This window comes from Euprymna scolopes, chromosome 41, assembly GCF_053919585.1.
Source record: "Euprymna scolopes isolate OS-2025 chromosome 41, ASM5391958v1, whole genome shotgun sequence".
Classification (NCBI taxonomy): domain Eukaryota; kingdom Metazoa; phylum Mollusca; class Cephalopoda; order Sepiida; family Sepiolidae; genus Euprymna; species Euprymna scolopes.
The window spans coordinates 24966978-24982487 of record NC_136522.1 but is presented as its reverse complement, the minus strand read 5'-3'; the positions used below and the strand labels follow the sequence as shown (position 1 = coordinate 24982487).

The 15510-nt window shown below is 33.9% G+C and overlaps 1 protein-coding gene across 4 annotated transcripts in view; it reads right to left on the bottom strand.

Moving 5' to 3' along the window:
* Positions 1-15510, bottom strand: part of LOC145266436 (uncharacterized) — a 69855-nt gene that overhangs the window by 17896 nt on the left and 36449 nt on the right. For all 4 annotated transcript variants that reach the window (XM_080122112.1, XM_080122109.1, XM_080122108.1 and 1 more), the window contains 2 exons: positions 4506-4814; positions 752-1124 (listed from right to left, as the gene is read on the bottom strand). In XM_080122112.1, coding sequence (XP_079978238.1) covers positions 752-1124; positions 4506-4679 — 547 coding nt within the window. In that variant the 5' untranslated portion in view covers positions 4680-4814. The remainder of the gene's footprint in view (positions 1-751; positions 1125-4505; positions 4815-15510) is intronic.

The window sequence follows — 15510 nt, the reverse complement described above, 5'->3', positions numbered from 1 at the left end:
AAATGGAGCATAATTGCTCCACTTCTCATTCTCCTTCTCTCTCACATTCCTGCCCCAGGGTACTGGAAAATGAGAATAAAAAAGTATATATATATATATATATATATATATATATATATATATATATATATATATATATATATATTTACTTTTTTATTCTCATTTTTTGCTAAACATTTATTATAAAAAAAAGATACTATATAAAACAAAACAAAAAACTATTATGATTTTAAAAAAGTAAAGAAATATTGTATTTTTTAATTATTCTCTCTAAATCTGAAAAAAAAATAACTCATTTATTTTTACAAAGATTTTTATTTTAAATTCTTATTTCAAATTTAATTTTTATTAAAAAAAAAATAAATCACCAGGAAAATTTTTTCGTGCCTAAAATGTTTATGTCTAAATTTATAATTCCAAAATATCACACGGATAGAAACTCAACACGAACAGTTGTACCTTGTCATACATTTGTTGTGCCTTAATATGTTGTGTTTTAATTTATCGCGCCTAAATTTGTCATGCCTAAATTTGCCCTGTCTAGCGTGACTAAATTTGTCGTGTGTAAATATAATGCGAATAGAAGGTCAGCAGGAGCAGTTGTTCCTTGTCATACGTTTGTCGTACCTAATCGTACATTTGTCGTACCTTAATTTGTCAAACTTAAAACCTTTGATTAGGCGTATTAACCACAATAAATAAATAAATAAACAATTATGGACGGAAATCTTTTTCTTTTTTTTTTGCTGACCTTGTTTATTTTCGTTTGAATTCAGTTCCTTCGCTTCCTCATCGTCGTTTTCGTAGTCGTCCTGGCTGCATAGACTGTAAATCTCCAACCTGTCATCGTCCACTTTCCTCCGGAGCTTCTTCTCCCGCAGTACGTGGGCATACGATTGTGAACCGAATAGAACGAGGCAGAGAATGTTGAGGCTGAGGCCGACCGTTCCCATCATGATAATCAGGAAAGGATCATTTAATTCTTCGATTTCGACCAGCCGCTGAATGGCACTGGTGGCCACCGTGAAGAACAAGGCGAACGTTAGGGTGCAGCTGATGAAACCGCCCAGCACATAGATCCGATCCCAACCGTAAGTGTTCCTGTCACTGCGATCCTCACCGACCTGTTATTACAGGAAAAGATTAAAAATAGATAAATAAATAAATAAATAAATAAATAAATAATGGATAATTGGTATATATCCAGTTTAAGACCCAATTCCAGGCAACTTTGTGTTGGTATCCTCTGGTTGCTTATGTATCCTGCCGAACATGCCAAAACGAAGTCTACCAAACGATTAATTCAAAACGCGGCGTTTCCTCCCCTTATGTTAAAAATAGCTTTCTGTTTAGAAAGTGCTGTAGTGCCCGGAAAAAAAAAAAAAAAAAAAATACTGGCTTTCTGTTTAGAAAGTGCTGTAAGGGCCCGGAAGAAAAAAAATAAAACAACAAAAAAAACAAAAAAAATACTGGCTTTCTGTTTAGAAAGTGCTGTAGTGCCCGGAAGAAAAAAAAAAAAAAAAAAAAAACAAACAAACAAACAAACAAACAAAAAAAAAATACTGCCTTTCTGTTTAGAAAGTGCTGTAAGGGCCCGGAAGAAAGACACAATTTAGAATTTAGTAGAAACTATAAGGTTGACAAGAAAGTTCTTGCGGATTTTTAAATTTTCATTTCAAATGATGTATTTTTAAATAAGGTTTCATTATAATACCTTTACTTTATATATCATTTTCGTTCTCTCCCTCTCTGTAATTGTTTAAATTACAATCGTTTCAAAATAATTATGTCTTCTTTTCAAAACGCTGAATACAAAATGGAGGGGGGGAATTCGAACAATTTTCTTATTTCAATTCAAGCTAGGCCGAAAAGCTGTTGAACCAGCTCGCTATATCAACGAAGCGTTTGTCAGAGTAATCACTACTGAACGCACAGCACGATGGTGGTTTCAGAAATTTCGTGGCAGTGACGAGAGTTTTGAAGATTATGAGCGTAGTGGTTGGCCATCGGATGCTGACCACGATCAATTAAGAGCCTTGGTCGAAACCAATCCATGCACAACTATTCAAAAACTTGCTTCTAAAAAAAACACGTAACATATACGACGAGTTCCAACCACTTGAGAGACATTGGAAAGATAAAAAAAAACTTGATAAATGGATGCCTCACGAATTGAACGACAACCAAAAGAAACGCTGTTATGAAGTGTCATGTTCCCTTCTTTTACTCAACAAGAACGACCCGTTTCTCGACCGAGTTGTGACTTGCGATGAAAAGTGGGTTCTTTACGACAACCGGCGAAGCTCAGCTCAGCTCAGCTCAGTGGTTAGATGCCGAGAAAGCTCCACGACACTTGCCGAAACCAGAATTGCACCAAAAAGTCATGCTGACTGTTTGGTGGTCTGCGACCTGTTTCATCCATTACAGTTTTTAATGCAGGTGAAACAATTACGGTGGAAAAGTACTGTTAATAAATGAATGGAATGCATCAGAAACTTCGACAACAATATAAATATTTTATATTTATTTACAAGAAAATATGGAAATGTACGTAATTAAAATAAAAAAAATCAATCATCCAATAAAAAGTTGTTGATCTTTCGAATAGCCAACAACTAACAAATTGTTTTCGATTAGTCAATGATAAATGTTTATCTACTTGAAAATAAACTTTTTAATAAAAAAAGGATTTTATTTACAAGAAAATAATTGAAAAACAATAGTTTTTATTATCATTTTATATTGAAATATACTTAATTAAATAAAAAAAAGTAGCGTCGTACACACACACACACACACACACACACACACACACATATGTATATATTCTATGGATTTATTATCTATTATATACCTTCTGTTTTTTTTTTGTTTGGTGTGATCTTTGTTTTACACGTAGTTTAATGGAATGTGCCCGATGTTTGTGCTGCATTAGTGTCTTCTCACATTGACATAGAAGAGAGCGATCCTATGCAGCATGCCAAGATTCGAGGAAAATTGGCGGTAAATATATACGCTGTGTAAGGCAAATCTATAAAATAGCTTACAAATAAAAACAACATAACTGACATTAACCAACTTCCCATGCCTCTTAGAGCATAGTTTTGGCATGAATGACTGGCTACAAAGGGATATAAACAGACTAGATACTAAAACGCGAAGATATTGACACTGTACAAAATAATATACAGAAACCAGGTATCTTCCTAGGTTGTGTCTGTCCAGAGGAGCAGGAGTTATAAGCCTCGCAGAAATTAACCATCAGTATCGTGTCACAATTGTGAGCACCGGGCAATATCTGATGAGCTCCCAAAATCCAAATCTTAAAATAATACATCAACATCACGAAACAAGAGCCAGCAGAACAACTTCCATCACAAAACTGGCCAAATATTTTGGACTAGACAAAACTGTCTTACAAATGAAACAGAATCAAGAAAACAAGCCTGCTACGGAACTTCCAATTTCCAGCTTCTATCATGAAACTGGTCAAGCGTTTAGGACAAAACTGTATTACAAACAAGACAGAAGCAGAAAACAAATCTGCTACGGAAATAGCCGAAAAGAGTCGCTAAAAATACACAAAAAAACTCCCATTGCACCCCTCCCAAAAAATGGAAGACTACATAGATAAAGAAAGCTAAAAAGATGATCGCTCCATTATGATCAGGAGAGGATTTTAATGGCTGATCAAGATCAAGATTTGATGACCAATACTTTTAAGAAGATGAGTGATCTCAGCAATGATAACAAGTGCACGCTTTGCCACACAGAAGTAGAGAGTGTGAGCCACCTAACACTCAGCTGGAAGGTTCTGCTGGGAGATGATAACGATACAATTTGACACAATGGTGTGTGCAAATATCTCCACTGGACAATCTGTAAAAAGTTGAATATCAAATGCAACAGCATTCATAGGATCATGTTTACCAGAAAGAACAGTTGGAAATAAGTCATACACCATCCACTATAACTATGCAATTCTTACAGCTACGTAGCTAGAAAACGGAGCTTTGAAACCTGACATAGTAATATGGGATGGAAGGTGAAAGAAGCAGTCTTAGTAGATGTCAGTGTCCCCTATGATATTGGGTTAAATAGAGCTGGAAAGGTAAAAACAACGAAACACCAATGTCTTATTTGCGACATGAAAAGAAATTAGAATCTTAGGAAAATCTCAATCATTCTAGTAATTATTGGAGAAACTGAACTCATTAAAACAAATTTCAAAAACTACCTGGAAAATATACCAGGTGAATCAAGTGCAAGAGAGACTCAAGCAATTGCACTTACAAGAACGATTAGAATCTTAAAAAGATCGTTCGGTTTAAATATATTAGAGCAGGTGAATGTCTGTCATCCGGTAGGATGTTCCATCCCCAGCTTTAACAAACTGATAAGAAAATTAAAAAAAATAGTGATCACTTCCAGGCAACACTTCTTTTTATGTGTGTATATCAAAAATGTTTGTAATTGGAGAATATGAATGCTCACGTAAAACTTACCAACATTGTGACGAGCCCAACGGTAAGAGCTAACCCGTCAGTGAGAATTCGGTAAGAATCGGCCTGTAATGCCACCGAATTGGTCCAGACACTGAGGCATATTTCCACTAGAAAGTAGGCCATGTGGAGGACGACAGCGATGGCAATGACACGTTTTCCCCAATCAAAAGCCATCACTTCCGGTTGATGTGTTTTTTTTTAAATCCGAGCTCAATAGACCAGTCGATCAGCGTGATTTCTTCGTTCAGAAAGATCAATAACCTTGTCTGCTCATACGATTTCCTTCTTCCAGACGCACAAGACTTCAAACTGAAAGAAAAAGAAAATAATGTTTTAATGCAAGTTTTTTTTTTTTTTTTTTTTTTTTTTTTTTACTGAAGGTTCACCATTTATCAAGGTCGAATGTCATTCAAGGATAAAAGTTAATGAGATGAAATAATTGCATGGTAACCAGATGAAAAACAAATAAGCAACTCACAGTATAGTAGTATACTAGACGATTAGTGACCCGTTTGGTCATTATTTGTTATGCTAGAATGGGTATGTGTATTAGAAGTGGTCATTAAAAATGACGTAATAAGAACTTTAATAATTCAACTTACTATCTTTCGAAGCTTATAACTACTTGAAAATGTAATTCAACCCCTAATTTTTTTTCAATTAAAGGAGCAAAGACAAAAAAAAAAAAAATAACAGATTTAATAGCAAATTATGCAATATTTGTGTTTTTAATTCGGTTTTCTTTAAAAAGATTTAAAGAAAATCAACGAAATTTTACTTATTCTGATTATAAAAAATATATATAAATCCCAAAAAATTACTTACCTATAAAAATACTATTCAATGAGTACTTCCATTCTTCATTGTTAAGAATTTATCTATATTTATATTTTATATTCCATGTCCTTTTTAAATAAAATACTTTTTTAAGCAAGTACGCAAAAATAAGATCACATGTTTTTCACAGTTGAAATAAAGGGAGACAAATATCTGCTTTTTTTTCGCATTACAGTGTAATATTGGCTAAAAATTAAAATTAGACGAAAAACGTAACGCACGCGCGTAGGCCACATGTGCACGCTTATGCGTACAAAATGGCCACCCGTGATAACATATGGAATTACATGGTTTATATTTTGGAAAACTACTTGTTTTTCGTCTAATTTAAATTTTTCGCCAATACTACACTGTGACAAGGCAGTTTGGTATGCGAGTGCACATTTAACAGCCTTTTTATGCTCGCTTTTTTACATTTGAAAAAATATATGCACATTTCACATGTTTTTACGTTAATCAAATTTTGTCAAGTGAAAGTGTCTGTCTGTGTGTCTGTCTGTATATGTACACTTCCCTACACAATATCTCTGTTAATTTTCAGTCTACAGATTCGAAATTTGATATATAGGGTACTGAGATTTGGGAAAATCTTTGTAATCGGTTACGGGGTCACAATAGGGGTCAGAGTTAAAAATAAAAATGACCGCTGCGGTCTCTACCAAATTACTCAGACAATTTCTGGTCTAAACATTCGAAATTTTACATGAAGACTATTCAGAGATAAGGCAAGCTTGGTTTGAGTCGAAATGTTGAGTTACCAATAAATAAATGTATGCATGTATATTTGCATGTCTGCCTAAAACTTTCGACCGAGGCGACGGATTTTCACAAGATCAGTATCGTTTCTAACCTTTCAGACGACAAATATCGAAAAATTGGCTAAAAACATTAATTTCTTCACCTTCAACTGGGCACTTTTCTAAAGGGGGGGGTCGCTTTTTTTCGCCGATATTATCGAAAGTGATCCCCGATTGTCCAGCCTTATTTTAAACCTACGTCATTTCCGGTTTGGCGGTGGTCGTAATAGCAAAGACGTCGCGTTTTTTCCATTCTTTTCCTCCTTCGCGGTGCGAGTTCGAGCTTACCTTCCTACTACCACTTTTTTTTTTTGCTCGACACACACCTCTAAACACCTGGGCAACGCCGGGCTGAAATGCTAGTATATATATATATATATATATATATATATATATATATATATATATATATATATATATATATATATATATATATACTCTAATCTATCTACAATTATAAAAATGAAATTTTGTCTGAGGGTGTGTGTGAGTTCGTTCCGTTCCTTATAGACTCCAAAATGGCTGAACAAATTTTCTTTAAAATTTAAAGAACTTTAATGTATAAGTCTGGGAGTGATCTTAGTTAAGTTTATTTCTCAGAATACTCCCGATAATTTCCGATAATCGATGACCGAAACCGTTATCTTAATTTATTTTTCATCGGTAAAGCCATTTTTCCCATATCGTCGCTTAGCAACAGTGATAGAACAACGAACAATGAAAATTCTACTGTGGGTAAGTTGATAGCGAGACAAAGCCATAGTGTAACTTAGGTAGGGCCAGGTTATCTAAGAAGACGGCTGAACAGTAAGGAAGGGAGAAGGAAAGGATTTTAATCTGAATTCGATTTATAATTTTCTGGCCATTGTCAGGTTGGTGCAGATCACAACAAACGACCCAAGACTGTTGTTGTATTTGTTGATTGGTATCACTGCTTAGTTTGCAAGGCTATTAGAACCGCGATTTACATACAACACCCGGCATTTTCAAATATTCACCTATTTAAGTGTATAGTAACATAGCAGCAGTACAGGAAGAGTCTAAAAAGACAGCAGACATTAGACTTCCTTCTATTTCCTGTCGAAAACAACATTTACATAGATTTTTAGAAATTTTACAATCACATCATGCCTTGTATTTGTTTTTGACCAATCAGATTGGTGGATTATATTTGTTGCGAAGTTCGCCTTGACGGGCTTTTTGCATGCGTGTCTCTTCTTTTTCAATTCCACAGATACCGCGAACGATGAAGGACTGAAACTCCAGCTCTCTGAATAAGGATTATTGCATACCTCTTCCTGTTCACCTGTTTGAGACTTTTATTTTAAGCCTAAATGATTACACTTTTATTTTAAGCCTAAATGATTAGACTTTTATTTTAAGCCTAAATGATTAGACTTTTATTTTAAGCCTAAATGATTAGACTTTTATTTTAAGCCTAAATGATTAGACTTTTATTTTAAGCCTAAATGATTAGACTTTTATTTTAAGCCTAAATGATTACACTTTTATTTTAAGCCTAAATGATTAGACTTTTATTTTAAGCCTAAATGATTAGGATCAATACTTATTATTTAAGTCTAATATCGTCTCAATGCGAGAATTGAATCGTTTTCATCAGAAGGCATCATATCGATCCTCTCCAAACAGCTGTAAACTCAGATCTTCGAAGACAGATGAACCTGCCTCCAGTTCCTGTTAAAGATAAAAGACTATCACTTTTCGAGGTTGTTAACAGCTCTCTTCAGAGGCAAAACGAGCATTCCTTTTTGCAACCGAGGATCTAATAAATTTTGTGTTGAATTTTAAGGTAGGCCTTGTTGTGTTTGTCTTATTTTGCCAATCTCTTGGAGCAAAAAGCAATTGAGATAAAATATCTGACAAGATTTCATGTAGACAAATATATTATTGTTCGATTGTTCTTGGGATTTGTTATGATCATGATAACACCATAGAAGCGGCGAATTAAAAAGACAACTGAGAACATATTCTATTTTTTAGTCGACATCAACAGATTCTACATTTTATAAGCCTTTGCATACGTTTGTTATTGTTTTAGCTGTATCGTAATATACGGCATAATCGCGTTGACACACTGGTTCTCGTCAGATCACCAAAGTTAAGCAACGTTGAGCCTGGTTAGTTCCAGATGGGTGATTATTTGGGAATTCTAGGCTCTGTACGTACTCTCCGCTTATCTCGGAAGTTGCTTCCAGTCGTCCTGTACAGACATTTCACTTGCCACTATTATTTAACAATGTCGACTACGGAGAGGTGTTGTTGGAGATTGTACACCTCCTGCCACAAAAATTGCACGTGCAGGCACCTCTTCGTGGGTATCCATTATCTGTCAAAAACTGAAGGAGCCCTTAATCCAGAATTAATCGGAAAAGACAACAAACACTTTCTTAAAGACACTATTCGGGAATAGATTCAACCAAATTTTTCGGGGATCTGTAGACGTGTTTGTTATTGGTTGTGTTGTATTGTAAACACGTAGAAGCAGTTGAGAAGGATTCGAAAAATACAAGTTAGGGTGAAGAGTGGTATTAAAAAAATAAATAAGAAGTGGTAGTAGACAGGCAAGTTCAAACTCGTGATGCGAATGCGGAAAGAAAATCTGACATCATGACACGACCGGAAGTAAAAAACGTTGAAATTAACCGAAGTGAATTCAATTTTTCGATATTTGTCGCCCGAGGTATCGAGCTTCAAAATAATGCCGATCTTGTCAGGATCCGTCGTCCCTGTCGAAAGTTTTTGCGAGACATACATACATACATTTAAACATGCAGGTGATATTTATATTATAGACTAGCCTGAGTGTCCAGCGTTGCCCGGGTGTTTGGGGGCGTGTGTTGAGCAAAAAAAAAAAAAAGAAAAGAAAACCCAAAAAATAAAAAAAATAAAAACAAACAAACAGACAATAAAAAACAAAAAGTGGTAGTAGGCAGGCAGGCTAGAACCCGTATCGCGAAGGAGGAGGAGGAGGAGGAGGAGAACGTGAAAAAAATAACGTTTTTGCTGTTGCGTCCATCGCCAAACCGGAAGTGGCGAAGGTTTAAATTAAGGCTAGTCAATCGAAAACAGTGGATGACTTTCGAAAATATCGTCGAAAAAAGCGACCCCTCCTTGGAGAAATTTGCCCAGTTGACATGCATACATACATGATGATTTCAACGTCTTGTTAGACGAGTGCCACTCTCTCAGACACTTAAAGTCCATGAGCCCAAAAATGTCTTCCATCACCACAGGACAATTTTTATAGACAAATGCCTGAGGAAGTATCTATACACAGATGATTTTACAGAGTCTTAGCTTTGCACGACAGCTAAGTCTCTCTCCCTCGGTTCAAAATGTTGAGATCCAGCAATAAGCAATAAGCAAGAACAAGATAGCCAGCAACAAGTTAAACTGCAGACCAGCTTAATGCGGGTACTGGTCTCCCGCTTTATGTTTTTTTTTAATCAAGGATTTGCTTCTCCTAGAAAGGTTGCCTTCACCACGGCTTATGGGAGCCCTCTCCATCCCAGCACACACACATACACACAAACACACACGGTGCTAATTGGCCGTTAACCCCCCAAAAGGGTTCATACATACATACATACGTACATACATACATACATACATATATTTAAACAGACAGGTGAGATTTATATAATAGATTATTACAAAAATATATGTTAAAACATTTTCGGTTTTCAAAATGAGTTAGGTTTGAAAATAAAGCAAAACAACAAAGCAACAAAACAGAAAATGAAAACAGAATCGTAGAATAGGGCGTTAACAGTCTGTCCCTTATATAAACAAACTAGTGGGGGGGGGGTACCCGGCGTTGCCCTGGTATTTGTAGGTGTATGTGTGTGTGGTTTTTTTTTGTGGGGGGGAGGAAAATCAGAACAAAAAGGAAACTTAACGATAGCGATTAAAAAAAAAAAGATGGGGGGCATATGGGCTCAATCCCGGAGCCTTGAGGCCCATAGATTGAGCCTGAACACCTGCGCTACCGCGACAACGCTACAAGAGCGATTAAAGTGAGACAAGTCAAGGAGGTTTGATTGACAGGTGGCCGCTTCGATGACGGGGCAGTTTTTTGGCGTTTATTTACTTTGTTTCACTGCGGCATCGTTTTTTCATTTACTGCGGGGCAATTTGGGCTTCCCCAAGATAATGGGAGGGGGGAGACCAGCTCCCCATTGAAAGGGGATTGTCCAAATTGAATAGCAATTGTCTTATATAAGGAAAAACCGCATTGATCAAAGCTGATTGCTTTTGGACGTTCCGGCGATCACGCTGGGAAAGATGCAACAACCTTCATATTAGATTCGCTTTTATTATACGAAAAAGGTGAATCTACACGTGCTGATCGAAAAATGTTAAATATTTAGCTTTTCAAAGTCGGACAAATTAAATACACTTTCGTAGTTATGATTTCGACGTGACATAAAAAGTTTTTAAAATGAGCAACGGCCTTGAGAAGCCGCCGAAAAAAAATATTTTGTGGATATACACAAAAAGCGAACATACATACATACACACATTTTCGCTTTCATATATATAGAAGATGAACCGGCGTATAAAAGTGGTGTGTTAGTAGATATTCTCCTTCCAAGCAAAACCAAAACCCAACAAGTAATGATGTTTCTTCGTTTTCTTCTCTCTAGCAGCAGACAATAACTCCAAAACATCAGACAAATCCGATTAAATTTCTGTTTGGACTCAGACCCCGTCTGTAATAAACACCCCCTTTCCTCGTTTTTCATTTTTGCTCGAATGTCAGCGAATATATATATATATATATATATATATAGGAAATTTATTACTATGAGTCCAGAATGAGTTTACAAATTGTTTCAACTAGAGGAAAATCCTCAAAGAGAGGAAAAATCCAACTAGCATCGTCAGAATTCATAGATGGACTAAGTTATAAAGTCAAATAAAAATGGAAAGATCGTAGATAAAGGGGAGTTAGAAAAGAAGGGGGAGTGGTGGGGAGAGGACGTTGGAGTTTAAAGTAGTAGGAGTGTATTAAAAAAGAGAGGGGTTTATAATTAAATATTAATTATGTGTAAATTCTTATATACGTGTTTTTTAACAGTTTAAACTTAAAAGACGCTACTTTTGTTGATAACGGCATAAGTAACAGTTAATTTAAAGGATCACCATGGCAACAGGTTGGAAAGTTAATGTTAGTGAAGGAACGGGTTGAAAATGGGGTTTAAAGTAATATAGCCGGGCGGAGAGAGATTGAAAGATATTTATTGTTTATAAAATGGAAAGAAAAAGAAAAGGAAAAATAAGTTAATGAATTATACTTTACAGGTTTATTTTAATAGTGTGATGATATATATAATTAAATATAGTAAATAAATTAGCCGGGCAGGTAGAAATAATACGTTACAGGTTTATTTTAATAAAATAAAATAAAATAGGTGAAGGAACGGGTTGAAAATGGGGTTTAAAGTAATTTAGCCGGGCGGAGAGAGATTGAAAGATATTTATTGTTTATAAAATGGAAAGAAAAAGAAAAGGAAAAATAAGTTAATGAATTATACTTTACAGGTTTATTTTAATAGTGTGATGATATATATAATTAAATATAATAAATAAATTAGCCGGGCAGGTAGAAATAATACGTTACAGGTTTATTTTAATAAAATAAAATAAAATAGGTGAAGGAACGGGTTGAAAATGGGGTTTAAAGTAATTTAGCCGGGCGGAGAGAGATTGAAAGATATTTATTGTTTGTAAAATGGAAAGAAAAAGAAAAGGAAAAATAAGTTAATGAATTATACTTTACAGGTTTATTTTAATAGTGTGATGATATATATAATTAAATATAATAAATAAATTAGCCGGGCAGGTAGAAATAATACGTTACAGGTTTATTTTAATAAAATAAAATAAAAGAGGTGAAGGAACGGGTTGAAAATGGGGTTTAAAGTAATTTAGCCGGGCGGAGAGAGATTGAAAGATATTTATTGTTTATAAAATGGAAAGAAAAAGAAAAGGAAAAATAAGTTAATGAATTATACTTTACAGGTTTATTTTGATAGTGTAATGATATATATAATTAAATATAATATATATATAAATAAATAGCCGGGCAGGTAGAAATTATACATTACAGGTTTATTTTAGTGAAATAAAATAAAATAGGTGAAGGCTTAAGTAAGTAACTTAAATAATAGAAAAAAAAAAAAAAAAACATTTTTAATAAGTAACACACAAATATAAGCACACGCATAAATATGTACAGCAAATGCACATACGTAAATGGGGGAAAAGCACATGCGTGATCACACACATATATATATATATATATATATATATATATATATATACACATATACATATATATATACATATACATATATACACAAACATACATATACAAACACATATATATATATGTACACATACACAGATACGTAAAAATACACGCATATATACACATATAAACATATATGCAAGTACACATACATCCAGATGCAAACACTTACACATACATATATATATACAAATACATATACATACATACACATACATATAAATATAAATTAGCTGGGAGGGGGGGGGAATTGAAAAATATTTTATAAATAATTTTTAAATTTTCAGGCGTTGTAGTTGAAGGAAAGAGAGAAAGAGAAAAATATAAATTAATGAATTATAAGTTACAAGTTTATTTTACTAATATAGAAATAGGTAAGAATATCAGTAAGTTAATCAAATAATAAAATTCATAAAATTATTAGGGAGATATTTATAATAAGTGAATAAAACACATACACACAGAAAAACACACACACAAATATACATGTAGAAGATACGTAACCAAATACAAATATATATAAAAAAAACCCATACATATACACACATATAGAAGATACGCACAAACACAAATACATATATATACATACATATACACACACACATATATATACACACATATAAATACATACATACACACACATATACATATACAAACACACACACATACACACGCACACACACATATATATATACATGTGCACATATATATACACACATATATATATATATATAAATTAGCTGGGCAGGGAGAAATTGAAAAAATTAATTTTTTGTTTTTAATTTATTATTTATAGTTTTTTGAATTGTCGGGCGTTAAGTTGGAAGAAAGAAATGAGAAATAGAAGGGTAAATAGGTGAATTATACGTTATAGGTTTATTTAATAAAGTAAAAAAACTAAGGATATAAGTAAGTTAATTAAATAATAAAAATTAATATAATTATTAATAAATGTAGATAGTAAGTAGATAACAAAAACACACAAATACATACACATGAGTACACATGTAAAAAATACACACATCAATGGGGGAGAAGCATGTGCTTGAGTATATGTACAAACACAAATACGAAAAATATGTAAATAAGCTTCGTGTTAAAAAATATGATAATTATTATTGAAAGAATTAGTAAGAGGTAAATATAAGAGAAAAGCGTATTATATATGTTATATGTAGATGGTAAATTAAATAATTAATTAAAATAGAAGGTAAGTAAATGATTAGTTGTTAACAAGTAGATAATAGACCGAGAGGCAAGTCGAAGGATACCAATTGTGATAAGTACGTAATTGAAATAATAGAAATCGAGACCTGATTATGGAAATAGCCAATAAGAGACTATGGGGCGAGAACCTTTAAATAATGACATAAGGAGTGATTAAGGCAAAGGGGGGGGTTACAAAAATGAGTTTGGTAAAGAGAGATGTAGCTAAAATATGGTGGGATAAATAGGTGGGGGTTCTGTGGAGGGGTTCTTTTAAAATGAATGGGGGACTATATAGTTTAGGTTGTAAATAGGGTGTGTGTAATTCGTTAGTGTTAGATTTTAGGGGTGGGTTATAGTTATTATTAGAAGGGTGAGAAGTTGCTTAAGAGGTGGGATTTATAATGTTTACAATTAAGTGAGGTTTCAGTTTTTTTATTTAGAAGTTTATCTCTATCTCTAAAATTAGTAATCAGTAATTTTTCAGTTAAGCATAAATAACATGGGGAGTTTAGTGATTTACAGGTACTAGCTCTATTAAGAATTTCCCAGCTAATAATTGGGGTGAGGTTGTTTCGGGTAAGTAGTAGATAGTGGTTAGTTAATGAAGTACTATTTGGGTGGTTGGGGTTATTTAGGGAGCATTTATGCACTCTAAATCTGTCTTTGAACGTGGTGCTTGAAAGGCCAATGTAAAATTTTTTGTTTTGTGGGTCTTCAGCAGGGGCAATAGTTGCTTTGTAAACCACATTTGTTGAGAGACAATTTTGCTGGAGCGGGCATTGGGGTTTGTTAAGGCAGTTACAATTATTTTGACCATTGTTATTATAGTTGTGGTTATTTAGTATTTTATTGTTGTGTTTTTTAATTTTATTTTCTAGATTATTTGTGCAACTGTAGCTAAGCTTAATAGTGTTCTTATTAAAAATTTTATGTAGAATATTACTAGGGGGGAAGTGGTGATTAAGAAGCATGAAGAATTTTTTACCTAATTTAGTTTTTATCATATTATTATAGGGAGGGTTAAACCAGAGGACTTTGCGGGATCTGTTATTCATATTTGTATTGTTGGGTTTATTAGGGTCCAAGTATGTAATATTAGGGTTGGAATATCCAGATTCCTTTAAAGCATTTTCAAAGAAGGGTTTGTGTAGGTTAAAAATGCTGGAGTTAGATGAGTTTGTGCTAAGCCTTTTTTCTATTGATTTAGGGATATGTTTAATAATGTGTTTGGGGTGGTTGGACATAGGGTGTATATATAGAGGGTATGTATTATTTTTAGTGTATGGTTCATAAGTATTATTAGGGAGGTTAAAGGTAACATCTAGAAAATTTACTGTTTTTAAGTTGGAAGTTACTTCAATCTTTAGATCCATATTCTTCAGTTCCCTGATAATGTTCTTTTTAATGCCTTCGCACTTTGGGCCGCTTGCGTTTTCAACAATGATAAGGCCATCATCTCTGTAAAGTCCCACGTTGTTGTTGGGGATAAATTTTGTGATATTATATAGGATGAAAAGGCCTACTAAGTCAGTAGCCTCAGCTGCATCAAAAGCACCCATCGCAAGGTCGAAGGAGGTAGGTTGGTCTTTTTTAGTCCATTGAGAGTCCTGGCTTAGTAGGACAGTTTTACGGCATTTCAGAATGATGTCAGTTTCAAATGGTTGAACATCGGAGAAGGTAGAAGCAAAATCCAAGACAGTGTCAAAAAGGTGTTTAGAAATAGAAGGGTAGTAATTAACTATGTCAAATTGAATAAATGCAGCCTTGTTCTTGTTAGGTATTCTTTTGAACCAATTAATGGTGTCTTCGGTGTTAATCCACTGGGTTA